The following is a 27,057-nucleotide window of genomic DNA, read 5'->3' on the forward strand; positions in this document are numbered from 1 at the left end:
ATACTGCATATCTGTGAAAAATAGGCTCAAATAAAGGGGATACAGTTTCAAAATAAAACTTTATTCAAATATTTGACAAAGCCATCCTTTCAGACCAATCCACAGTCCCTCACAAGACTATTCTGAAAGAAAACACCATCGCAACCAACGACGTGCATCTTTATTATGCAATCAAACACAGCTGGTTTGCTGTGAGTAAAATAAATAAGGATTATGAACAAAAAAGCTACAGACTGTGGACTTAAACAATGCATTTTTTATAGGAGAATAAATGTCTGATTAAAACGTAAATCTAGATGTTTTGTTTGCAAACTGAGAGCTTTTTATTTGTCAGTGAACTGAATCACATGGACAGAACATAACCTGAATGATGCAAGACGCTTTTCCATTGGCCTGAAAGGAGCGACAGCCTGGCAGCGTCCACAGACGGATGCCAAAAAGAGGGAGTTCACGCAGCAGGACCAGAATAGACCTTAAAACAAGGCACGCAAAAGTTCTGTTACATAACATATCTTTCGCCCAGTACCAATTCCTCCCCTTGGCCCTACTCCTCCATTTCACAGGGACAAGGGGTCTCCTTTTTCTTTTAGGGATTAGGATCATCTATTTCTTAAACTGAGGTGCCCAAGTTCATTTGGATGGGTTTGGTTCTTTTAGTGGCCAGTAGAGATGTGCCCTACATGTTTCAGCTGTCCCGAAATTTCACTTCAACAGCAAACAAATCTTCCGACACATTTAATGTACTTGCAAAACTTAAGAAATATTAAATTATTCAAACAAACTTTCCAACGCTTTACTATAAAATAGGATTTTTTCAACTTGCAAACCAACTGTTTGATTACAAAGTAAAGACAAAAAAAAAGTAACTCCACTGTCACCGCAGCATTTAAATGTGGAGTAACATCTGATCTGCTGCTCGCTCAACAAAAATGATGCACATTTTTACATCTTATCCCTAAAAGAGTAGTTGATGATGTAAAATGTGGTCTCCACAGTGATGAAGAGCAGCTGAAGTCTTCCTTCTGTTCAAGCATCCACAGCAATCTGCAGAACTGTTCTAGTTTCATGTGCAGCTTGTTGCACGGAATGCAGACTTTAACGGGTTGGTGCACATGTGGGTCATGAAGACAAACGCCAGTTTAGAGTGATTTAAGTTATAAATGGACTCGCAGTTCCTTTGCCGTCACTTCCAGATGTTGACGAATATCAGCTCCCCAAAGTAATGCTTGAAGCCTGTATATGCTACAGTACATTTGTATGAAAACGATGAACACACACGTCACACAAGTGTTGACTGCATATACAGTAAATGCTGATAGGAGAGCCTTCTGCATTTTATGCATGTTAGAGACATTTTGATTAAATAGATTTGCTTTTAGTGCTCCCACAGCATAACAATATGCCTTGGCATCGAGAATGTGAGGAAAAGAATAGCTTTCCTCCCACAGTACTCATCGTCTAAGGTACAGATCATCATACAGGCGAGACAAATGCGTCAGCTGAGTGGAATTGGTGCATAGTAACATTGCACAAAGGTCTGCATGGATTGCAGAGTTTTAGAAAGTATGATTTCACTGTCACAAAGCTTCAAAGCGAGGACTGAGTCCCGGGTTTTCTAATGTTCCACCAGTTCCTAATGAGCCAGCGAAACGCAGCAGTTGAACAAGAGTTTAGAGACGTCATAAAATCAGGCCATCTGAGGATTCATGCCCTCCTCTCCTTGTTTGCGGGAAGGTGGCGAAGGTTCGTCTTCTCCTGTGTCTTGCTTGTCCCTTTCAGCCTCAACCCAGCTCTGTGGGAGGATCATCTTCTTCGGGCCATGGGGCGGTGGACCCAGCAAGGCCTCAATGTCATCATAGTTCACCACCTCACGCTCTAACAGAGAGTTGGCCAACTGGAAAGACAGACCCAACTACTTATGAAACATAATGCACGAGGACTCTCTTCAATAAGCAAAAACTCACAATCAAAATTTACGCTAAAAGAAGGAAACAACTGACCACTGTTAGCTTGTCTCTGTTGTCCAGCAGCAGTTTCTCTGTGTGTCTGTACGCACGGGCAATCAGCATCTTAGCCTCCTGAAAGAGCAGACAAATGCAGTCAATTGTGTACGGAAACAGCAGCAAAAGTAAAAACAAAGAATACTTGGGTTACGACCAAAGCTCATTAGAACTACATTCACAGTGAGCTATTCTGAGAGCAGAGAACTTATCCAATTTTAGAACCCACATGATCCATCTGTTGCTGCAGGCCTTGGCTGAAAGGACGCCGTCCAACGGCACCCTGCCCCTCAGTATCTGGGAATGAGACCTGGCCCACACTGTCACACATGCCATACTGCTTCACCATAGAGTAGGCCACACGTGTCACCTTGCGCAAGTCATCTTGAGCTCCTAGAAAGACAGAAGGAAGAGGCCTCAACCTGTGTTTTTATATTAACTCACACCTTGATGTTCAGCTCGGTGTGTGAAAATGATCTGAAAGCAATCAGCAAGAGAAGATCTATGGTTATAAGCAAGTCAGCAGGCTGTAATTACAGTGAAAACATGACAGACAGAGGGTACCTGTGGTAACCTTGTTAAAGGTGATCGCCTCAGAAACTCTTCCCCCCAGAGCCATACACATGCGCTCAAACAGCTGCTCCTTTGTGAACAGGTACTGGTCACGGGGTAAAATCTGAGCAAACCCCAAAGCAGCATTTGTCCTTGGGGCAATGGACACCTGAAAAACATTTTTATGTTTATTTAACTTTGAAATATTTATTATCATAAGGTTGTTTTCAAAAGCAAAGTCGATTTCTGTTTGGATTATCCTCAAATGTCAACAGCATAACTCCATTTATCCTGATAAATGATTCAATCTTAATACTTTCTATTTTCTAAGAAATGTAAGGAAACTAGTGGCCTATTGACACATTGTTTCACTATTTCAGCATTCCTTTAGCCTCCAGTACCACTGTGACTATCCTTGGAGTTATTTTGACCAGGATTTGTTCTTTTCCCGCCACTTCTTTCTCCTGTGTAACATTATCAGAGTCAGTCTTTTCAGGTTGCTGAAAACTAGGTCATCCGTTTGTCGCTATTGCTTGGTTAGTATTCCTTAAAGCTGCGGTCGGCAACTTTTTTTTAGTCATATTAGCTTGAACTGTCATGGGATTCTGGAAGTAGAATATTAAATAGGCTGTTTAGGAAAAATAACGAAATCTGTAGCTCCCTCTGAAGCCTGTACGCTTGCAAAAACCGAGCGCTCCCGGCTGTTTTTAACCAATCAAGTTAGGGTGGAGGAATCCTACCTGTCAATCACAGCTTGTGCACACGCTGCTGAGCGGGAGTCTGCCCCAGCTTGTGTGCGCTCACACTGGTGTGAACTCACGTGCACAACCTCGTCCACAGAGGGGGAGGGGTTTGGGGGGCGATTCGGAGCTTGTTAGAGGTTGGGGGAGGGACCTGAAAGTTGTATCTGTTCGAAATTTCCGACTTTAGACTCGCAATTTTGAAAACCTGCCGACTGCAGCTTTAATAACAGGATGCCCCAACAACTGGAGGAAAAATCCTCCAGCTGATGCCAAATGCTACGTCTAGAGTTCTGATCCGTGATTATGTTTAAGACTGATATATTGTCTTCTTTGGATAGCCTGTATACATTAAACTGACTTGATGAAATGATAAGATGTCTGACTTGGTTTCAACAGAAATTTACAGATAATATTTCCTAATTAAATCTAATTGGGGCATACAATTATATCTCAAAGTAGATACACATTCCGAACTGCTGTGAGTGAGTGTGTTACCTTCATCACTGCCTCTGTGTGCTCAAGTAGCCATCCCACTAATGCATGTCCAGACTCATGGAAGGCAACCACCCTCTGCTCTTCTTTAGACAGGATCTTATTCTTCTTCACACTCCCTGAAGACAAACGCATGCAGGCGGATGTGTCAGATTTTGCCAGAATGGCACATCAGACAGGTGAAATGTTTTGGTTTCCCACAAAACAGCGTGTGCATCACTGTACCTGCTATGACTCTCTCCACTGCATACTCAAAGTTAAAAGTATCGATGGACTTGAAACCCTCTCTGGCAGCATGCAGAGCAGCTTCGTTACAAATGTTAGCAATGTCTGCACCTGCGGAAACAAAGTGAGGCTCTGTGTTTACTGTGTGGAAATGGCATTTTAGGAGGTATGGAAGTATGTTCCACATGTCTGCACTAATAGGACCGATGTGAAACTCTGATGTTTTAGGTCATATTAATGCTGAAAAATATACAATTTTCATGGGGTTGGCAAAATTTGGGCCACCACAATATCGTGTCATGGTCTTACAGCGGCAGATTTACAGAAGGAAAAATCAATACATTTGCACGTACCACTAAAGCCTGGGGTGAGCTCAGCCAGCCGCAGCGAATAGAAATTAGCAGGTTGGGTCAACTTCAGGATCTTCAGATGCTGCTCAAAGATCTCCTTCCTCTCCTGAAGGACATCAATGAAAAACAATTAAACTAGATTTAACTGACCAAGCCCTTCAAAAGTTACGACAACAGAAAAGTCATAGGAACAATAATAACCAAAAAAAAAAAACTTGGCTCAGGGTTGGTAATGCATTGGAAAGAACATCACTCTGAATATAGGTTTGAGACCATTCAGAAAGAATTAATTATAGTACAATAAATGCATGCGTTAATGAAGACTACCTGCAAAGTGGGCAGATCTATGAAAATGTGCCGGTCCAACCGGCCCGGTCTCATTAGAGCATTGTCCAATATATCTGCTCTGTTAGTAGAGGCGAGGACAATGACATGGTCTGTTGTTCCCATTCCTGCCAAAGAAGAGGATTACAAAGATGCATCACTTTGTCTGACAAGTCAAAAAACAGCCCTGAAAACCTTGTGTTTTACTCACCATCCATCTCTACCAGCAGCTGGTTGAGAGTCTGCTCCTCCTCAGTGTTGGAGAAGCCTGACGTGTTGTTGGAGCGCTTCTTTCCTACAGCATCGATCTCATCAATGTAGACCATGCAAGGTGCTCGAGCACGTGCCTCCTTGAACAGGCTTCTGACCCTTGCCGCACCAAGACCTACACATAAGCACAAACATGATCTGCATCAGACCTGAGGCGGAGCATACAGTATCTAAGGTGTCAACAGAAATTAAAAGGGACACATCGTGCACATTTCTTTATCTGTTTTCTATTATTGACTCTGGAACTCCACTGGTGATGCTTTGCATAAGTAACAGGCAATAAAACATTCCAATAGGTCTTATTTGACCATTTTTGCACCCCTACTGTTATCCTCCACCTGAACCACTCCGTCTCTTTAAGGCCCTCGTTCCCAAAAGCAGCCTCTCATCTGATTAGTCAACCTCTGGAAGCATGCAAAAGGCTTACATTTGGATATATTCACCATATAGTTCTAAACTTTGGCCGCATTTATCATGAACAGGTCACACTGTGTCAGGGGGAAGAGCAAGATTTATGAATGTGTGTGTGTAATTGGTAATTGTGGCTTGTAGGATAAAGTGCTCAACAAACTTGAAACTGTCCACTGAATAAACTAAAAACAATTCCATTTATTGTCACCTATTGATTTCATGTTTAAACTGATCTTTAAACAATATATATATAGCTGTTCATGTTCTTTGAAAATATTGTGACGCAGACAAGCTTGAAAGGTAATGTGTATTTGGCATCAACTCGTAAAGGGTTAAATAAAATATCCCAACAAATCAAAGTACTCCGCAGTTGTTAAAAGAGTGAAATGATATCTCTCCCAACAGAATTTGTCAAAACAAAGCATCAGATCATTGAGCATCGGGACACTTTGACATTACAGTATAACCCTGAACTATATCACAATATCAGGATTACCAACACCAACAACACATCAGGTATCGTACTGACATTGGCCCTCATTTATCAAGCCGTCGTAGAAAGCATCGTAGATATGAGCGGAGAACTCGTCGTACGCAGAGGCTCAAGTGAGATTTACAGAACATGCGTACCACACCAATCCCATCGTAAGACCGAGCGGCTGTTGATAAATCCGGTGGCTGAAATCCATCGTAATGATCCTAACCACGCCTTCTACAAAAGGGGGCTGAGAGGCCGCACCTCTAGAATTTGGGACATGGATAGACGAAAGGCGGCAGAGAAACGCTGCCAACAGCGTTGACAGCTGGGACGGCTGTCAACAGCGTTGGCGATGTAAATCGCAGACCGGACGAGGTATGTATTTTCCCCTACTGTGATGGTCAATAAAATGTGATAAACTCCAGATTAAATGAAATCTAAAATTGAGCGATGTTTTACTTTTTCTCCATGTAAGATCAGGAAGAAGTGGTCCGATATGAAATTGGCCAAAAAAGAAGGTCGCAGCTCTCCGACGCAGCATGTCACAAACGGGGGGGGGGGGGATCCAAGTTTGGATTTGAGTGCCTAGGAGGAGAGGGTGGCTGGCGTGATCGGAGCTACGTCCTCATCAGGCGTGCCAGGGAAACTTGACACTGATGCGCCCATGCTAGAGCTCGAGAATGGTAAGAATGACTGCACACCCAAGACGTTTAAATAAAACAGTTGCTTTAATTTTCAACACAAATGAGGTTCCTAATCAAACTAATATTTTTCATTCACAGATGAATCCGAAGTGGCATCCGGGCAACCTGACCCGCGCAACGAATACGCGGCCCGTCAACATCCGAAGCGTCTGCCTGCCTCTGCCCCCCCCGGTCTGCAGCGTCACATCGGCCAGCCGTGTTAACCACAGAGGTCCTAGAAAGACAAACAGAGATCGTGAAGTGGATGATGGCTTTAACACACACCATGCAATCTATCGACAGTACATTGAAAGACATAAATGAAACACTGAAGTCACAGAATAAATGCTGAAAGAAATCGTTGTTCTCCTTTATTTTTCCTTGAATAACAGAATGCTTACCGAAAGTCAGAATCGCTGAATAAGTTCCTCTCTCCTCCTGAGCGCTCTTGGCTGTGCAGGCTGGTGGAAGGGATCTCTGGGTACGGGGTCCTCTGGATGTACATCTGGAAATGGCACTCCATTTTTTTGGGCAATGTTATGGAGATCCCCGCATGAAATAATAATATTGCATACCTTTTCGGGCGTATAGGGTTCCCCCCGCAGCCGAGAGATAGATCCAGCTTTAGGAGCCCTATACAGCTCTCCACAGTGGCACGCGTGCGCGAATGCGCAGTGTTAAAGCGCCTCTCTTGTTCGGTGTGAGGGTGCACGGTTGAATAATGAGCCATCACTCTTCCAATTACGGAGTTGTACTTGTTTAATTTATTTAATTTGCGTTTATGTTTATATTTATGTTGAAGTCAAATAAAACATGGGCCTTCTTTAATGTGATAAGTCTGTCATTTTAACCTAGGGATTTGTTGCGACTCCTGAGCACGCACTAGTGACGCTGCTGTATTGCAGTCACCGCAAGTCAAAATGGAAAAGTGCGTACACCGGCCTCAGACCTGTCGTGGCGATTTCATCTTTCCTGCGCTCACGATGGATTTGATAAATGCCAACCTTTGCGCAGAAAAGAACGTACACACGACCTACGCACGTTTTTCGTCTTGCGCAAGTTTGATAAATGAGGGCCATTGTCTTTTTGTATTTTGACTCATGGTGGGTGATATTATTTACACGTACGGTTTGTACTCACCTCCAATAACCTCCACAAACTCAGAACCAGCCATTGCTAGAAATGGCACCTGAGCCTCTGTAGCTACCGCCTTAGCAAGCAGGGTCTTGCCACAGCCTGGGGGGCCAAGCAGCAGTGCACCCTTGGGAACTTTTGCACCCAATTGGAGGTATCGTTCTGGACTCTGTCAAGAAACACCAGCATGGTCCACGAAATTAAACTTTTACTTTTGAAATTTATAGGACTTTGGTATCTACCACTTAATACTTTGATACTTTTAGCGAAACAAAACAAAACCGTCAGTTGAATTCACCCCATTCTTAGATTTCTTGATTGGTATCACATGTTCTGTGGTGACTTTAAGAAACCCTCATTTGAATGTGGTTTCTTACCTTGAGGTAGTCAACAAATTCCTTTACTTCCGTCTTAGCTTCGTGCATGCCAGCCACATCTTTGAAACTCACGCCCTTACCCGATTTACCATCCACAATGGTGAACTTGGCCATCTTCAGCTGATTCTGTTGAGTTTGGCGAAATATACAATTAGCATGCCTGTGGAATCAGTGGAACACAATAAGCACCCACAGCAGCTGCTTTCTGCGCGTTACTCACAAAAGCACTGAAGCCGCCATCTCTGCCACCCATGCCTGAGAGTCGGAAGATATACCAAAGAATAGCCACACCGATAGCAGCCATCCCCAGAGCATATACTGCACTGCAAAGAGGAAAAAGAAAGGAGGAAAAAACATTGCAATGGGCTTTTAAAATGTTTGTTTTAACAGTTAGAAAGAGTGTTTAATTAAAAAAGGAACAATGCAACACAATGACAAATTGGTTGATTAACTTCTCTGTGGACGGCCCATCCTTACACTCCACTTGGATGTAACGTCATGATGTAACAAACTGCTAGTGCTCATGAATTGATTTCTTTTAACGACCGCTGTCAGAAAAAAAATCGTATTCTTACTTTCCAAAGAATCCAGTGCGCTTGTACGACACCGGTATTCTGTCCTTCGTGTCAATATACAGCTCCTCCTCGGCTGCTCTCAGCTTCTCCTCAAATTTGTCAATGTTGGCAACCTGCATCCTGTACATGAGTGCCAGCCTCTGCAAAGCAAGAAACATTACACTAAATGAGAAGGCAGTGTATACACCTCAACCGCCCCTTAAGTTCAGACGCTAATCGTGTGTTTGGATGACACTACATACAGGCCTTCCAAAGATAACTGCTCCGGGATGAAGGTAGATTTCAACAATGTCACTCTCAGGAACGACCTGCACGCGTGACACCTCTCCCTTGGCCAACATCTCGTTGACAAAGTCATTCCAAGAGATGTTACCACCGCTGGTATTTATGGAGTTCAGCAGGCTCATGATCAGTGCAATGATGAAGAGAGTCCGCAGGCGCTCCCGGTATAACTGATCGTCCTGCTCGCGGCGTTTCTTCTCCTCTGAAAGGCGAGCCATAGAGCAAACGGGATCAGAGAAAGAAATCATGGTAACGGCCAGATGTGGTGCAGTTTTTTTTTTTTGTTGTTTTTTTTTTTTTTTTTAACAGCGATGTGTCGCTAAAGTGGTTTATCACATACCGTCATCTTCTTCTGGAGTTTTTCCCTTTGGTCCATTACTTTTATTTTTCTGTTGTTTAGACTGGGCTGTGCTGAAAAAGTTTGCTGACCCTGAAATGAGAGAGATTTTCCACACACTGTAAATAGCTACCAATAAGTCAAATGTACAGGGATATAATTATACTAACGTAAGCCGAGTGCTTACCTAAAAGATTTGCCAGACCAACAGGGTTCCTCAGCAGGTTGTTTCTGATTAACTCTTTGCTAAGTCCCAGCATGCCAGGACCCAAAGGTCTGTGGAGAAGACTCTGAAATGGTAAAAAAGATCAGAGCAAGTTAAAAGTAAGGTGGGCACGCTGAATCTTAATGATAGCTCAGTCCAATTACAACTGAGAGGAGGACGCAAAGAGCCACTGCTAGAGTATAATTCAACCTAAAAACATAATCTTGGAAAAACACGTTCATCATCATTTAAATCATATTCCAAGATAAAGCATCCCACTGAGAGTCATATTGGTATAATATAATATGACATAATCATACTTAACAAACACGTCTCCATAGTAACGGTATTTTCCTTTTATTCTTAAAGATTTTATACACACGGATTCGCCAGAACTCCAATCACCGACAGTTTCATCTACTAAACGATAGAAAAAGCCAAGATTTGCAGTTTTATTGGGAAAACAGTTTACACAACTGCCCTGTTAGGTCAGTCTCTGGCCTACCTGGATGAGTTTCTTCGGTGGGTGATCAGTGAGAGTCCGCTCTGATCTCGAAAGAAGGGTCCTCCTAACATCTGCACTCCTGGACAGCACATTTTTGCCACTGTGGCTGGATATGTGTTTACTCGCTAATACGTGAGAGCTCCGCTTTGACAGCGCCCACAACACACATCTGTTGTAATTTCTACAAATGTCGGCACCGTGCTGCAACAGCAAAGCTGACATGGTGTCAATAACAAGTCAAACTTAGCATTAACTGAAACGCTGTAATGCCATCACAATCGCTCCTCCCGTAAACTCCAACTAAGCGTTATGAGACGTTTATTTACCCCAAACTCCGTTTGGAGCTAGCATCATGGTGTGTTATTCAACTGATGTCATTCTTCTTCTTTCTTTTCTTTATTACAGAAGAAGAGTGGCTCGTTCGCTCATTGCCGCCACCTACTGGTCTATACATGCCAGTTGGATATCAGTATTGTAACTACGGTGTAATGCCTGTTATAAATTACCGCAATTTTCTCACTCATACAAAGCACAAATAGTAAAACATTTAGTATTTTTATACACATCATACAAATGCAAAGGTATCTATTTAAATTCACCCGTTCTTTAGCCTACTTTTCACTGTCTGATATCATCCGTGCCTCTAACACATGCATTACAAAAACTGCAGCTAATCTGGTGGCTTGACTCAATGAAAGCCAGCATCAACCCATGTCGTAGTTCAAACGTTGAACTTCAACCTTTTTCTTATTGATCTTCAAGGACCTGTCAATTGCGCAAGCTTTTGCGCAGGATTTTTTTTTTTTTTTTTTTTTTTTACAATCGAGTTTAAGCGCTACAAACTTCAGTTTCACATCCCATTTCGGCCTGCTGGGCTAAAGCAAGCTCAAACCAAGAACTAAATGCTATATGTTCATTGCCGCTAAATTCTTTCGAAGCTGACACTGAATATCTACGTGCAGTAAAGTGTGCAGTAAAGTGTGCTGTAAAGTAATTTGTGACTTGATGAGACGGCGTTGTTCAAGTTTAGTGTTATGAATATTAGAAACGCGTAAAACACTATAGAATTACTATCCCATAGATAAACTTGACATTAAACAGCGAGTTAATTACACTGTTACCAAACAGATTAGAATATGCACAAAAATTTGAAGATTTAAAAAAAAAATTAAAAATTAAATACAGTAATTCTCCTGGGTAGGGAGCTAATTGAATTCAACGTTTAGATTCGAAATATATTATTACTAATAAAACAATAACATATAAACAAAAACAATCCCATTTTCCCAATTATTTTCAATTTTGGTCAGGTTTACTATGCGAGTCGCCTCCAATAATTCTTCTTTGTTCTATAATTCCGCTTTGTTCTATACCAACATGAAGTTGATATTTTATCTCTGCAACGTTTAAGTAAAGAATAAGACACTTTTAGTGCTTTATGTTTTCTTCTTCCTCGTCTTTTAGTGTTTTGTTGCTCCAGCAGAGAGCGCCATTGCTTAAGCTGACAGGACGGCGCTCTCAATGCATTTGGTCCAGTCGGGTTCAGTGGTATTACTTACACGTTGTGTTGCTACTACCTCATGAGATTACTCTTTAAGATTGATCTCAAGGCCTATGGTCTTTTCCTTTATCTCAAGCAAAATCCGCACCACATAAAAAGTAATTTAATGGTGACTCCCTTTCCATTCCAAGCAGCACCAGTCGGTTAATTTAGCTCTTATTTATTTTATTAATCATATTAATAAATAAAAATTAAAAAATGCAGACTGTCGGGTGTCATTTCGACATTGTAAACAATCACAGCAGCAATGCCGTAGTCAAATGCGACGTGTACGGGTCAGTTTGATTGGCATATGAGACAAGCCAATAAGAGCTGGGATATTTTCCTTCAGCCAATAAGAGCCTACGTACTATTCCCACACGGTTAATTTTGACCATGGGTGCGTTAACAATATAAAACCGGCATACTCCGCTTATTTGCCAACTCAGTCTCCTCTATGATTTAGAAATAAAAATAAATCGTTTATCTTCCTTCCCGCCCAATGCATTCAGCACAAACTTCCAAGCCATTAAGAACCAAATTACACTTAATTGATACTCGTACTTTTAAGTACACATAAACAGACCCTTTTAAAAAAGTATGTTGTTTACATATATGCCTTATTAAACAGCTTTCCAATTGCTCCAATTCTCTTTTTTTACACCGCAATGTACACAAAATCAATATTCATAAAATATTAGAAAAAAAAAAATATATATATATATATATATATATATATATATATATTGAGGTTTGTAGATATGTAGAAAACAAATGCACCCAATGCCTGTACTCCATTTCCTTTTCTTGGTCCTCCAACAATATAATGGAGTGTGGTCTCTGCGTTTGAAACTGTGAAGTGTATTCGGCCACGTTGGAGCTCTGAACATGTTCACTCTGGTAGGAAGTTTGCATCTTTTGTAGATCCAAAATGGCGTCTGTTTCCTCGTGCACTGGAGAGGTATCCGCCCACACTGCCCGCACCAATCAGAACAGTCGTAGCATCCCGGATGCGTTTCCGTCCCAAGCGTCTACTCACAGAAGTCAAAGGCCGCTTGAAAACCGCTCGAATGGGCTGGCGGAGAGGATTAAAGCGAAACAAAAATATGGTCTTTTGATGATTTACTTTCACCTAGGCAAGCCTACCGTTATACAGATGGACCCTTAAAGGTTCTTAGGTTGTGGTGAAGATGAAATAGCTACGCTGTAAACGATCTCTCGTGGATATTTTAGTGTTTTTTCTTTGGACGTCTGTTTGTTGGTCTACACGGTTTTGACAAGCTAGCGTTAGCCTCGATTCTGGTGAGCTGGTTTTTAGCTGCGATGGTCGCCGCGGTATCATGCGGATGTCTCCGGACTTTATGTTGAACCGACGGCAACAAATGGGACCATCCAGCATCGGCCGAAAACATTGCGGCATAGACTAAACAGTTACGATTCAGATAACTAATTGAAATCGTGGGAATTCAGATAGAGGTAAGTCTCATGTTACTGGTCCTGCATGGCCAACATGTTAACAACAACAAACTGACTCCTGCTGCTCCCGTGGTTAACTCTGGTCGTTGTGTGTTGCGACAGAGGTCAACTTGCAGTGTCTTTATCTTTAGTAAGCATTGCATTTGTGAAAATGCGAGTATGCGCCTTCATGGTTATATAATGGTGTGATTTAGCCATTTCCATTAGAATCGCGCAGCCCTGCTTCTCAAACCCATCTTTTCTGCGGTTATTCTGAGCAGGGTTTGTGGAAAGTGCTTATAATTTGATCAAAGAAGAGATCCAGTTCTGTGGTATACACTGAGATAAAATGCAGTGTTTTTTAAGCTGGCTTTGTAGGTTTGTCGCAGCTCTGGTGAATGATTAGTTGTACCCGATGAGACTGGCATGTTGACGCTTTACAATTGGATTCACACGGTTTTAGCAAGCATTTGGTGCTGCATGCGTTGTGGATATAATGGTTGGTGTTGTGCATGTGCTTAGGGAGGCTTGTTTTGAATGCAGAAATGCACTGAATTCTCCCTCCTTGTCTAGAGCAATATTTTGGGGTTGTACTATGTTTATATTACATTTCCACGCCTAAGTACAGGGGGCTATTCCATTTCCCAGACTATGATTAACACTAGATTTCTCAGGGGAGTGCACTTAACAATATCCAAATGTTGACCTAATTTGGCAGTTGATCTAACGAACTGCTAGTTTTCCTGCTTTTCCTGTTGGGTGTGCAGTGTCATAAATTCCTACTACAAAGCACTAAGTCCTGTCCATTTGCGCGCTTGTTTCAGAACCAAAGTGAAATGGGTGTGCAACTGGCCAGTCTTTAAGGTGGGTGAAAATTGGATTGTCAGAACTAAAAAACAATTAAGAAGACCAGTGGGCTTCGAAGAGCCAGTTAAAGAATGCTTTGAAATGCTCCCATGCTATCTGGAATGATCTGTTCCTGTTTGTACACAGTTAGCAGCCTCACAGCGGAGTGTATTGATGAACAAATGGTCGAGTATGCTCATTGGAGTGTGTGTGTCTTCTCTGTTGAATAACACGTAAAAAGAGGGTCACAACATGATGGGGTTCGAAGTGAGCTTACCACTGTGGTGCAGTATCGGTGATGAGGAAAAACACTGCAGTGCCGCTGGTGGTGTTTTCCACCAAGATACTGAGTGTGTTGTGGCTTGTAGAGGTGTTAGTGTTGACTACGCTGCAGAGGCAGTGATGCATATCTCTGTCTCCCTCGAGCTTGCGTAGGTCTTATTTGTCTGTGCTATAGTTAAAGCCTCGAATGCAACTGGTATCACATGCTCTGTTCATGGAGTTTGTGATGTGTGTGTGTGTGTGTGTGGTGTGAAAGTCAACACTATGTTTTTGTAGAAATGCACGTGATTGTGATCTCTGCTGTGTTGCCTTACATCGGGCGCGTTTGTTTTATTAGATAACCGACATATTTTGAGTTTTAGGCTACGGCTACACGAAAACGAAACGAGGTTTTTTTTGAAAAAGGGTACGAAAACGATTTCGACCACACAGGGGAGCTTCTCTGTCCACATGACAACGCGACGCTTGCTGAAAACGATGCAGTACACACGAAACACCTCTAGGTGCGCTGTAAGCCACCCCCACCGGTTACACCAGAACAATAGAAGAAGCAATGCGTGTACGCCCCTACTTCTACCAGCGCGAAGCTCACGTTGTTCCTTCAACAACGCCGCTGTAGTTAGCAGTGTCTGCAGCAGTGCTGCTATCAATGTTGTGGGGTCCATGATGATCGCTGTCTGTCCTTGTTGTGTTGTCTTCTTCTTCCGGATTTTGAATAGAAGCCGCTTTTTGTTCTGGTCACAGACGTATGTGTATACGTCACTGGCGTTAGCCATGTGGCTGTGCAGACGTAAACAAATCCGTTTTTTCGCTGTAACAATGGAAACGAAACGACACCGTTTTCAAATCTTCCCACTCTGGAACCCGTTCTCAAAAACTATCGTTTTGGGGTAGTGGGAACACCGGCTCCCCAAAACGATAAGAAAAAGTATCGTTTACAGTGAAAAACGTTTTCGTGTAGCAGTAGTCTTAGTGAAGCCACCATGTTACTAGCAGTACGTGCGTTTGGTCTGAATAGATCTTTTTGCGGGAGCTGATAAATGCCATGCTACTCAACTCCCCTGGATTGCATATTCCATCCGGTTCCCATTAGTGCTGGTGAGATTTTGCTCCTGTTCCCATAAGTGGTACCAGAGAATCGAGGCAATACCTTCTGTCGGCAACAGGAAATGGAGTTCTGCAGGGGTTAGAGAGGTCATGAGCCCGAGAAAGAAAGAACAGGAAGCATCTCTGTGATTCTGCTCTTCCACTGACCAGCTGTGGACTCTGTGCCTCACATCTCTTAAACTCCCTTAATTGACTTTTATTCCACATCTGGGAAGTTTACCAACCTGTGTCCATCCCAGTTAGTCCAGCTCTGGGTTGTAAACGTTTCTCCTCTTCTTCTGCTACATCTCAAAGCCTTGTGAGTGACTTTTGTTGTTTTTATGGCTTTAGATGGGCTCTTTGGATCACACGTTTTCAGCTGATTAGGAGGCTGGCATAAGACCAAATGCAAGTCGATGCATCGTGACAGAAATATGCCACATGTGGAAGGGGGGGAACAAGACTGTCATTCTTGCTGTATTTGAGGTGGCTTGATAGTATTTGTTGTTTTGAGGAACTAGATCATTAGTGCGACCAAGTCCACTGTTAGGCTGTCAGATTTTGTCTGAATGACTAACTATGTGTGAGTATTTATTAATAAGAGCATTGAACTAAAATGACTAGATGCCATAAATAATAAAAACAAAACACGTATGTGTGTGATGATTCTTAAAGGGAGAGGGGAGTTTTTTTTTTTTTTTTTTAGGAGCTCTGCAGTGGTTGCACAGCAGACTTGCACCAGAATGTGACTATTAAGTATTCAGTGGCATGTTTTTCTACGTCGAAATGAATTATGAGCCTGATCAAGCTACAGAAAAGTCTGACAGGTCACTAGTGTTCTACCTGTTTACTAAATGATCTTGCAAATCATTTGAATAGGTAATTGTCCTTTGAACTGAGCTGCGTGTTTCTTGTGAAATCAATTTTACGTGTGTCTGGCTATTTTTCATTGGGTTCTTTGAGGCATTTGTCAATCGGTCTTGCCTTAATGATTTAGGGAATAATTGGTATAGTCTGGTTAGAAGAGATTACAATAATCACTCTGATATTCATCACAACTGCAGCTTCGTGGCTCATTGCTGGTAGCCGTGTTGGCACCTTCTGGGTAGTTTCAGGCTGATTTTTCTATGATTTGTCACACCAATTACGTTGTTTATGGAGTCTCAGGTCTTTTACCCGAACCTTTAGTGGTTGTTTACCTCAAAAACAAGGATGGCAACAGTGACATGAAATGAAGTCTGTTTTTCAATCCGAGTTGTATTAAATTCTAATGTTAAGTATTGATATTTCGATGTTTGCAGGAGGTTTGATACACATGTTTATACATTTGGTTGCAGTGACTTGATAATACGAGTTCCAGCTTTGAAGAAAAAATCCACCTTGTTTTTTTTTCTCCTTTTAAATTGTCTTGATGACAGTTTCGCCACGATATAAAAGTACTTTTCACAGCAGAAATCATCGTTTTTATTCGATACCATTTTTTCAGATCAACATGTCGATTTCAACTGTTCAATTACAGAGCAAAATATTGAATTATGCTTCCATATCGATCTATAATGAACAAAATGCCGTTATTAGGAAATGCCAGAGGAGGTCATGTTTTCTAACATGATATTCGGTTTAAATCATTTCTATTCTGGCTTCTCTGCGTTACTCAACAACGTAACTGTAGGTCACTTTCGATATCAGTGGGCACCTTTGTGCCTTTAATTTCCCTATGCCCTCTTTAACTACGTATTATGTAATGATAAATACGTGGGTGGTGGCACAGTATGCACTGCACTTTTCAATTTCACCTTTGAATATTGCTGCAAAACTGTCCTCTTGAGGTTCAAACGGGAGAATAAAATGGGTAGTTGTGCTGCTAGTTGTAAGAGGGGAAAAGCCTTCTGGCTGCAGCTCTGCCTGCCTTCTGCCCCCCCCCCCCCCGTACTTGGAGTGTGGTCCTTTTAGGTAAACAAGCATGGCTACTCCTATTTCTTGCCTCTCTCTGTCTGCCTCTGCCTTTATGTGTCTAGGTTTCTCTCATCCTCCATGTTCGAGTTGTGTAAATCTTTTATAGCTGCTGTTCCAGCAGCACAATCTCGGTGGATACTCAAATGGCATCTGAAGCCTTTTGAAATTCAGCCTAGTCCTTTGCCCCCTCCTCTATTCTTGAAGAGAAATGGAACAAAATGGCGGGGCCCAATCCTGCCGTTTCCCTCGGGGACTGTGGAGCCTCATTCTGGGGTTTCGGAGGTCCTGTTGGTTGATGACATCTTTAACTCGTGTGAGGTTCTGCAAGCCGTCCACTGCACATTTCTGGCGAATATTTTCTCATCCCCCAGTTTCTTGTACATCAAAAGAAAAGAAATGTGCCTCTCACAGATTTAGCTTTTGATCTTTTTGATTGAAGCTTTGAAAAGAAATATATTGCATTCTTACTTAAATTAAGGGAAACATACTGATAGGCTTGATTGTAATTGCTTTTCATTAAACAGGAGTAGGCTCCCAGGATTCATTTATTTTCCCATTCTGGCATGAATAAATTATAACACAGACTGACCTGCGACTTATCTAGTCTCCCCCTCTTGCTGACACAACCGTGTGGCGCCGTTTGATTGCACTTTTTGTTTCGTTCTGAAACAACTCTATACAGGCTCGGTCACTAAAAGTCTCTCAGGTTTCTTGTGTCCTGAACCTAAAAGTTAGAATTTGTCAATGGCAGAGTAGGTTTGTTTTCTTTTTCTTCGCTTGTTTGCTTCCACATCTTCTCAGTAGTTTTCTTAGTTACCCAAGGTTTTCGCTGATGAACGTAGGAATGCAGATAAATGTCTTCAGCGAATAAAAAAGCATTCTCTTAATTGTGTGTGACTTCAGTAGGTGATGTGACTGGACAAATGGCTGCTTTTCTCAGTCTGGGCAGGCATGAATCAGGGCTGTTGCAGATCTGATGACAACAGTTGGTGTTTGATTGGATGTGCAGCTGAACAGGAGGCTTTGTGGGATGATGTATTATCCGTACGTGGGATTGGAAATGTCCTGAGGTTAGTTGGCCAGGTCTTGGACCTGATGATGGAGACAGTCTGTGTCTGGCTCTGTGTGTTCGGTCCCTCTGGGCAACGCTGCCCTGGTGTTCAGCTTATACACAGTAAAAAAAACGAAACAAGACAGGCTTTCTAACTTCCTGATACTTTCACCTTTTATATATCTCTTTGATATGTTTATTTAAAGATTATATTGCCCACAAAGTGTAAACCACAATTGTCACATATTAGACCTGCTATTAACGTATTCTTCATATGGCGAATAGAGGTTCCACTTTGCCAGTTTTTGCGGTTTTAAAAACGAAATCTTTCCGTGCTTCCCCTGTTTCTTCATCCCAACAGAATGGATGAGAAAGCAGAGCCGAACAGGACAGGGTGGGATGTTTAGTCCGTAGTCATCCTTTGCTATAAATCAAAGATGTGACTTTGCCACTTTTTGGCTTCTTGCTTAGCACACTTGTCCTCTGAGGCAAACTCCTGTATTGGTTTTGTTAAATCCCTGGTGTGCCGCGTCATCCACTTCATGTTGGAAATCAGCTAAGCTGAGACGGGTGTTAGGACGGTGTTGGATGGGGGAGGGTAGATGTGGTGTGGCCTGGCTGAATCTCAATCACCAAGGCCCTTCAGCAAGGCTGGCCTTTTGATGGGCCAGCTGCAGCCATTCATCTACCCATTTACATTGAAATGCAACAACAGGAAGGGGGGAGGGGACGGCTGTGGGGAGATGGGCCTGTGAGCTTGTGCGTGTGAATGAAAAGCAAAAGCATACCTAAATACCAAAGAGAGGAGGTCTGCCAGTCGGGGCCCAGGCCCCTGCTCACCAATACGTGCAGCCATACTTTGCCCCCCCCCCCCTGCATGCTGTGGGGCAGTATACTTTACACAAAGGATCTAAGCACCCTTTTGACCAGTACATGCATTTTCACCACTCAGCTATTTTCTGTCTTAACAGCCAGGCTGGTGGCTGTAAAGAGGCTGTGATTCCTCCCACTGTCTGTTTAAACTGTATTCTGTGGTTGATGCTACACCTATTGTTAATACTGTTTTGTGTGCTTTTCCTACTTCATGTTTTGTGGCTACTTGCCCTCTCATGGATTATTTACTTGTGGGGCAGATTTTTGCCACGGCTAATAAGGCCCACGATGCCGTGTGGAGTTTTAATGTCTCGCTTTTGGTCTGCCGTGATGCCATATTTTGCCAACGGTGGAAGTCTGTTCCATAACTCGTTGGGGACTCGAGCGTCATTGTTCTGAGTTCATCAAACTTTCTGGGATAACTTCAAACCTCAATAGTGTTTATGAGACAGTGATGAAGAGACATTTTGCCAAAGCTTTGTTTAAATTGTTAGCCCGATTCTTTCATTGGAAGCCCAAGAACAAGCTGGAGTTAAACAAAGTATTTATTCGTGGTCACATGTAAAGTATGGCAGCGCTGGAGTGACAGAGCTCCCGCAGGAAATCCGTCAGCCCGAGCCCCGATATCCGGAAACATTTCATATTTATGTTCACCTTTATCTCACAGAGGTTTTACTTACATGCGACTGAGTATAATTGGCAAGTTTCTAGTGACATGAGCAGGCCAACCACCGTCCTCGTCATGTTCTTTGGATGAGATGAACAAGGTGTGTGTGTGTGCGTGTGTGAATGTTGTTTTAGGCGTGCAACTACTGTACCAGACCTATCTGACCTAATAGAGACGCTTTATCTGACCCAGTTATTTTGTCCCACTATGTCATCTTAAAGTCTTGGACCATTGCGTTGTATGAGCAGAGTGTAAAAATACAAACTATAGGTTATTTAGAAAAATACAGTATGGATACATAACGTCTAAGAACAAAGCCAATTATAACAAGATCATCAACTGCTCTTTGTGATATACCACAACCGTCTCATGTATTTCAGTGAGATCACTGTTGATGTTTTCTGAACAAGTCGAACCAGATGCTGATGCTGAACGGCTGCTGGTGCCGTCGCAGAGTTGGTTCAACTTTGGGCCATGTCATTGTGTGACTGTTTGAAAGAAATAATAAAAAAAAAAGATGCGGTTTAATTTGTTTGTTTGTCTCAGATCAAAGTGTTTTTGTCTCATTTTCTCTGCAAGTCGGCGTCTAAATATTCCCAGTCCGCTTTTATGAACAATGTTGAACTGTAGACGGCTGTTTGTAAATGGTGACTAGCATTTCTGAACTCTGATGCGCGCTGTGTTTATGAACACAGTGCATTTCAAAATGTTGCTGCGAATGTTGTTTAAAAAAGGTTGGAAACGGCAATTGTGAACTACACCACAAAACAATTAGGGCAGCGTTTGCAAACTCGGACTGAATCTAAATGTTGAATTGCAACAAAATGCGAGGAACAGCGAGCTCCATGAGAACCATGGTTTTCCAGTTCTTTGGCAGACGAGACGCAACACGAGGTCTGTTTTTTGTTTATCTCTGTTATTCTGCCCCCGGTATCTGATGAAAGCATTTCTTCACTCTCAACAAGCAACTGGTCGGTGCTGCTCCGGGGCCAGTTCCCGTGGCTAAGTGTGTGTGTGTGTGTGTGTGAAGGATGTCAAAAAGAAAGGAACTAGTTCAAAATGAGGTTTTGGCTCTGAATTAACTCTGTAGCTGCCTCAGTCAAGAACGGCTGTGTTTGGATGCCAAATATGCTGCAGCAAAAAATAAAAACTCTTTAATCTGGTTTGAGTTTCGCCACAACACAAATCATTGTCTGTGTAGCTGCAGCGAATGATCGAGATGCCTGAAAACTACCGGATTAATTTGAGACGGCAGCCACAAATTGTTTTACTGCTCTGTTACGTGTTCTGGAAACATTTATTTATTTATTTTTTAAATCTTTATGGTGGCTAGAGTTGCACTTTGTTTAAGTGCTCATGCTGCACATCATCTGGTGAATAGACAAAAAAACGGGGACAACTCTGAGGAGCATCTGTCACCTGAAGAAGGATTTTTCTACCACGTTGAGCAAAAAACATTCCTATTCCAGGCCCGTACATCAATCCATCAATCACAGCAGCAGGTCACCCCGTAATAACATTTAGTTCATTTTCAAAACAACGCAAGTCTGAAACACAGAACACACAAGGCAGTTTTTACTCCTACGCAGCCTGCTAGAAATCATTATTTTCGGACGTGACGCACTGTAGTATGAGCACTGTACCTCACTTGATGTACTGTCTAGTCTCACCAAAATGGACAATATTGCTGGTGTAGCATTAATGTTATCAGGCCATTTTGCGAAAAAGAGCCTTATTGGATGCTAATATGGGCTCCCCAGTTATCGTTTTGGTTTCGCATCAGTGATGTTGTTGTTCACGTGTTAGCAGAGTGAAATAGAGGAAATTTAGGACATTTTAAGGCTGAAGTGTGTGAAGATTTTTCCCTTTCAAAGTACCTCTGAAAATATTTGTCACACAGAATTCAAAGCTTAATTTTTACGGAGGTATTCATTATTAATAATAATAATGATAGTACATTTTATTTGACGCCGCCTTTTCGGGTGACTTCTGCCTTTTGGCTGTTTCAGTACAATAGGTGAGAACTTCCTTGAGGAAATCCCATAATTGGGTCTCATACATGGCTGATTCTGTTCTGCTTAAATTTATACCCACCCTATGAAGGAAGACACGGCTCACAATCTGTACTGCCTCTAAGGCCAAAGTACGCAGTGTGTCAGTTGTGTCAGAAGTCTAACTTGTGCGGATACTTAAAACACGCTAACCCTGCTGAACGTGACCCACTTTAAGAAGTTAGCAAAAGAAAAGCAGCTAATGCTGAAGCGAGCACGATTGCAAAGCCAGCCACAAACCAGCAGCCTCTGCTGTCTCACATGTTAAAGTGGTGTCGCGTTACTCTATGTGGATGTCGAAATAAGCTGCTAACGATCTGTAGTCACAGTATCCTCAGTCTGCTGTGGGTGACAGGGAGTTTAATCCCATTTAAAAACATTTTCTGCACAACCTAAATGAAATTATGTCACGCAGGGGGGGAAAAAAGTTAGTTCTCCTGTGCCATATGCAACTATGTCTGACTCAGCCGCAAACGGCATGACTCATTTTGTTTAAGAGAGCATTGACAATTAACACTCGGTTAAGCACAAACTCGTCCGTGTTCCTTTTATGTCTTTTGACCCATGTCTAGAAATGATGAACTGTTGCCTTCGTAGGATGTTTGAACTGCCTTATATTTCAACATTGATTTTCAATTTGAAAAGTAAAGCACTTCCAAAGCATCCAAATTTCAGATGCGTCTTTTTTGCAAGCGTTGGCCACCAAAAATGCACCGCGTTGAACCAAAAGGCTGCTATATAGTCAGATCGGTTCCATTTTTATGTTTAGATCTGTCGCCGAACCACAATTCCACACTGAACACAGTGGAAGCTCAAAAATGTATCAACTAAATCAACTGCAGTTGGTATCGACACACAATCAGAACTCCCCACGACAAGACTTTCAGTCTTGGTTATATACTTGTGCTTTGACATGCTCGCAGCTGTCTTTTCAGACGTTAATTCCAGAAAATGCCAACCCCCCCCCCCCCCCCCCCCCAAACTACGTTGAGGGTAACACATTGCACATTCTAGTTATAGATATACACCAATAATAATGTAATTACAGCACAGTATTACTCGAGTATTCAGAGAAAGAGAAAATGAAAAGGTCTGACTGTTTTTGTGTGGGGACAGCGAGTGTCTGGGAGGCGGTTTGTTGCTGTAGAGCACGGAGCAGAGCGGCAGCAGGGAATGGAAAGTCACATCATCTCCTGTCAGCCTGCACAGGGACTTTCCCTCCTGAATATGTGGCAACTCAGAGCAGTTCATACACTCGCATGATCGTATGTGTTCTGCCCTCATACCGGCTTGTGTTCCTGTATTACACGTTTTAAAGACACTTGCTCGAGCTGCTTTTGCCCTCAAAGGAAGCCGTCTTAAAAATGAAGTGGAAAGTAGGAGAGCTGGAGATGTAGAGGGCATTTTTAATTTGGCTCGGAGCGGCCATTAATCTTTCCAGCGTTGACTGTGTTTGTCTTTCAAGGCTTGGAATAGTCACAGATCCGTGATTGGGCGACTACAGTAACCACGCGCAGATCTTAAAAGTTCTTTTGATACTAGAACCTTCTTTCCTATAAATACCCGCTGTCTTGTTTTCGTGCCCATCTGCGTATTTGTGCTGGTGTATGTGTGCGCGGCTGTGTGTGTGCTTGTGTCAGTCATACTCCCTGCAATGAATCTTTTTATAGAAACGGCAGCCAGCAGTGTAATCTCTGGTGTGGATGTAGGACAGCCTTTTATTCCTGCTCATTACTTATGCAAAGCCAGTTCTTGCTCACAATCACCGCGCAGTCGTTTTTCTTTAAAGAAGGTGAGCAGTCAAAGGATCATACCAATATGTTTATAGCGTTGGCACATGCAAATGAAATTGTTATGTTGTTTGGCCTCCTATTCTTTAAGGAGTAACTGCTTTTTTTTTTTTTTTCTTTCATTGTAGTCAATATTCTCTCTGCTTTAAATTTCCCTTCGGTGCAATTTCATGTGAACTTGTAGAGTTTTGGAAATGGATTTACGGTGTTGATTTGAGGAAGCTTTTTTTCATGATTTTGGTAAGCTCTCAAATCTTTTTCAGGGCCTTGCCATTAAAGTCTGCGTAGTGGAAAAGCACAAACCTTGTAAGCCTTAAAAGTGCATCCTTCATTGTAAGCATTTCATGCAATATTTGTCTGAAGATATCAATTCCTCGTGATGTCTTTTGGGCTATGTACACACGTAGCCGGGTATTTTTAAAACCGAACATTTCTTCCCCTCCGTTTATAAAATAATTTGGATCCACATTGCCTCGTTTTCGAAAAAAACGCCTTCCACACATAACCGAACATTGCGTTTTCACCTGTCTTGACAACCCAAATGCATTTTCTGTTTTGCGCAATCTGCCCTCGTCAGCTAAATAATAAAGTGTGCACGCAACTTTTTTGAGCACACTGACAAGTGATCGCATGACAGTGGACTGCCCCTCGATATGAGGACGTAATAATTCCGACAGCAACAGGAGTGAGGACCGGGACATGCGAAATTGTCACGCCATTCCTCTGGGAGTACGACTTGGGCGTGTAAAATCAAGGCTGTAAACAGCGCCTGCACAATAATAACCACCACAGTTCTCAAGGCATCCATGCTTCTTCAGTGAACAAAGGTCGCACTTTAGACTTTAACGCAGATTTGTTGTTGTTTTGGCGCATATTGTGACGTTTGAAAACGCAAAACTCCGGTTATCTCTGTCTACACGCAGCTGCATAAACGGAGTATTCAAAAATCTTCACTTTGCCCGGAGTTTTTAAAAACATTCGTTTACGATGCGTTTTTATGCGTTTTCATGTGGATGACAGGTCCAAACGTAGAAAAATATATTCGTTTTAGCAGATACCCGGCTACGTGTGGATGGGGCCTTAATCTTTCTATTTAAAATCACAGCTGCTTTTTTTGTTGTTGTTTCTCTCATTAAAAAGCTGGTAAAAGAAGGCTACATTGTAAGTGTTTGGGTGAACTAATTGGTTGGTGATTGTAACAAGTAAGGTAATCGTCCCTTGGTGTTTCTGTTGTCTTTCCAGCCCCACACTCTTCTTTGGTGTATTTTGATGTCAGCGGTTGTAGTTCACGGCAGCAGGATCGTTGGAAAAAAAACTGATTATTATTTTCCTCTGTTTTGTGACGTCAAAAAGAATTACAGGAATTGACACAAGATTACTTTAGTAGGGTTTTTATTGGAGAGAGATATGGAGAAATGAGCCAATCTGGATTGACTTGAGTGGTGCAGCTACATATAAATAAACCATTAAATAAACAGGAAAAATGACCTATTTTTTTTCTCCAACCTTTAATGCTTCACAATTGGATGCACTCTTTGCCTCTGAGGTACCGTCACTGCTACCCTATTCCTCGGGAGTGAATCAGTTTGTTGGGGAGCAGTGCACAGAATCACGACTGAGGTCGGGTACACAAGCAAAAAGATAGCTCCTTCATTTTTTTTTGTCTTGGTGTCCTCAGTTTGTTGTGGTTAGCTGTCAAATCTTTTTTTTTTTTTTTTTTTTTTTTTTTTCCTTGCTCATTTTATGCTCATTTTTAGGCTTAGGCGCTCAATAACTACTCCCTTCCCATACATGTACTCTGGGACAAGAACAGTGGTCCAGCTAAATGGTCCAGTTGGACTCTAACCGTAGCTCAACTTAATCGTGCACGTAACCGCACTCATTGTTTGCACTCAGAGCCGACGTGTCATTCGTCAAAAAAGTGAATTTTCAGACTTCTGCACGTTTTTCCTGCGACAAGTTCGAACATGAAGCGTTTGGTCCAATTTGCCTCAAACTTGACATCAAGCATCCTGCAGTGTAAATCTCGTTCATGCGCACATTGCATTGCTGCTGCTGCTGATGTGATAGATAGTGCTGCCCTGGTGTTTTTATGATAAAACACCAGCTCGTTGTGCCCATGTGCAATATGTCTAATTTCATCATGTCACCCTCTGTGTTTCTTGGAGAGATGATACTGTCTGCTGAACTCGGCCTTGTGGTGCACTGTTATGCTGCTCTCTCACACACTTGGCTCCACTCTCCCTCTGTCCTTTCGTCTTCCACACTCCAACTCTCTGTTCTCCCTCCTCTTCTGCTCCCACTTTTTTCACGACACCATTTCCTTTTCATCTTGGCATTTCCGAGCTCAGAGATTCACTTGCATGCTGCATCCTCGCAGCCTCTTCTCAACTTGCACTCTTTGACAGTCTCCTCCCCCATCTCCTCCTCTATGCAGTAGCCTTGGTTCCTCAGGAAACACCGTGTACAGGAAGCTAAGGGCGTTGGACCTAAGTATATTTCCCTGGTTTCCTTCTTTAACAAGAATCGTAGTAAATTATGCGCACTCCACTGACGGCATTTGTGTTTTTATGCTTTTAGTCAGATCAGTTCAGTCAGTGATGAAGGGTTTTCCTGTCAGGCCTTTGCTAAATCCCCAAGCATTGGCCAGCATCGAGGGTCTACATGGAGCCTCTGTTCTTTTTAAAACGATGAAGAATTTGTATACCACACTGTGTGGAACTGTTTGAAATAATTGCTCAGAGCGGAGAATAACAAAAGGTCTGTTTCCTTACCCCTAAGTAAAAAAGAAAAATTTAATCTGTCACATGAATAGATAACTCTTCTGTGAAACAAGTGTTTGCTTCTGTGTCTTTTTCCCTTTTTTAAAATTTTTTTTTATTCTTTTAACGAGATACATTTCTCCAGATCCAACAAGGAAACGGCTATAAAGAAAGGGATTTTGGCAAGATTAGAAGCTGAGATTCCAAAACAAACACCAACTCCGACCAAACGTGCGCACACAATTTAGCTGAGTCATTGTGCTACTTGGCCTTGTAATCACTGCAATGGTGGTGTCACTTTGTTTTGGTTTTTTTTGTCTTTAGAGAAGAAAGGCACATTAGCTACGAGTATTGAATGGCCGGCGCCCGGAGTATTATTCTCCCTGCTGTAGTATGTGACCGAGGAAAGAGTACAGAGAGTCGTCATTGGTTTTCGGCTGCGTGAACAAAGCCTGCTGCAGCAGGACCGTCTGTGTTTTTTCTTTCTCTGCTTCCTCAGGAGTGAGGGGGAAAAAATGAATGAACAGGTTGGTGTGTGTGTGTGTATGTTAATATTCTTTATCGGCAATCACTTGGTAGGAGAGGCTGAGCTATACTCTGTCTATTTATTGTCTTGAAGTGTGCTTATTTTCAGTGAGAAATCGTCCATAGTCACAGAGTGCTGCAGCTTTTTCCTCTACTCGCTGTGCTTTCTAGTACTTTCACATTTCTTAAACACGCACCCACATTCCTTCGCTGTTTGGACAGCTTTCTTT

The 27,057-nt window shown here is 42.3% G+C and overlaps 2 protein-coding genes across 3 annotated transcripts in view; one reads left to right on the plus strand and one right to left on the minus strand.

Moving 5' to 3' along the window:
- Positions 1–40: 40 nt before the first annotated feature.
- Positions 41–10,352, minus strand: spg7 (SPG7 matrix AAA peptidase subunit, paraplegin). Its single transcript, XM_075454530.1, has 17 exons — positions 9,944–10,352; positions 9,421–9,523; positions 9,237–9,326; positions 8,857–9,098; positions 8,615–8,754; positions 8,260–8,362; positions 8,040–8,165; positions 7,669–7,831; positions 4,898–5,071; positions 4,690–4,814; positions 4,366–4,468; positions 4,013–4,123; positions 3,791–3,906; positions 2,565–2,721; positions 2,230–2,393; positions 2,001–2,078; positions 41–1,894 (listed from the first exon to the last, which is right to left on the minus strand). Exons 1-17 carry the CDS (start codon positions 10,163–10,165, stop codon positions 1,688–1,690), a joined length of 2,424 nt encoding a protein of 807 aa, XP_075310645.1. The 5' UTR covers positions 10,166–10,352; the 3' UTR covers positions 41–1,687.
- A 2,181-nt stretch (positions 10,353–12,533) lies between these two features.
- Positions 12,534–27,057, plus strand: part of ankrd11 (ankyrin repeat domain 11) — a 103,163-nt gene continuing 88,639 nt past the window's right edge. For both annotated transcript variants that reach the window (XM_075454271.1, XM_075454348.1), the window contains exon 1: positions 12,534–12,959. The gene's annotated coding sequence lies outside the window, so the exon portion shown is untranslated. The remainder of the gene's footprint in view (positions 12,960–27,057) is intronic.

Source organism: Odontesthes bonariensis, chromosome 1, assembly GCF_027942865.1.
Source record: "Odontesthes bonariensis isolate fOdoBon6 chromosome 1, fOdoBon6.hap1, whole genome shotgun sequence".
NCBI lineage: Eukaryota > Metazoa > Chordata > Actinopteri > Atheriniformes > Atherinopsidae > Odontesthes > Odontesthes bonariensis.

Excerpts from the sequence above, each read along its gene's own strand:
- spg7 (XM_075454530.1), bottom strand. The coding sequence starts at position 10,165 with ATGTCAGCTTTGCTGTTGCAGCACGGTGCCGACATTTGTAGAAATTAC. Across the intron at positions 9,524-9,943 it reads CACCGAAGAAACTCATCCAG|AGTCTTCTCCACAGACCTTT; the intron begins GTAGGCCAGAGA and ends TTACCATTTCAG. Across the intron at positions 4,469-4,689 it reads TAGATCTGCCCACTTTGCAG|GAGAGGAAGGAGATCTTTGA; the intron begins GTAGTCTTCATT and ends GATGTCCTTCAG.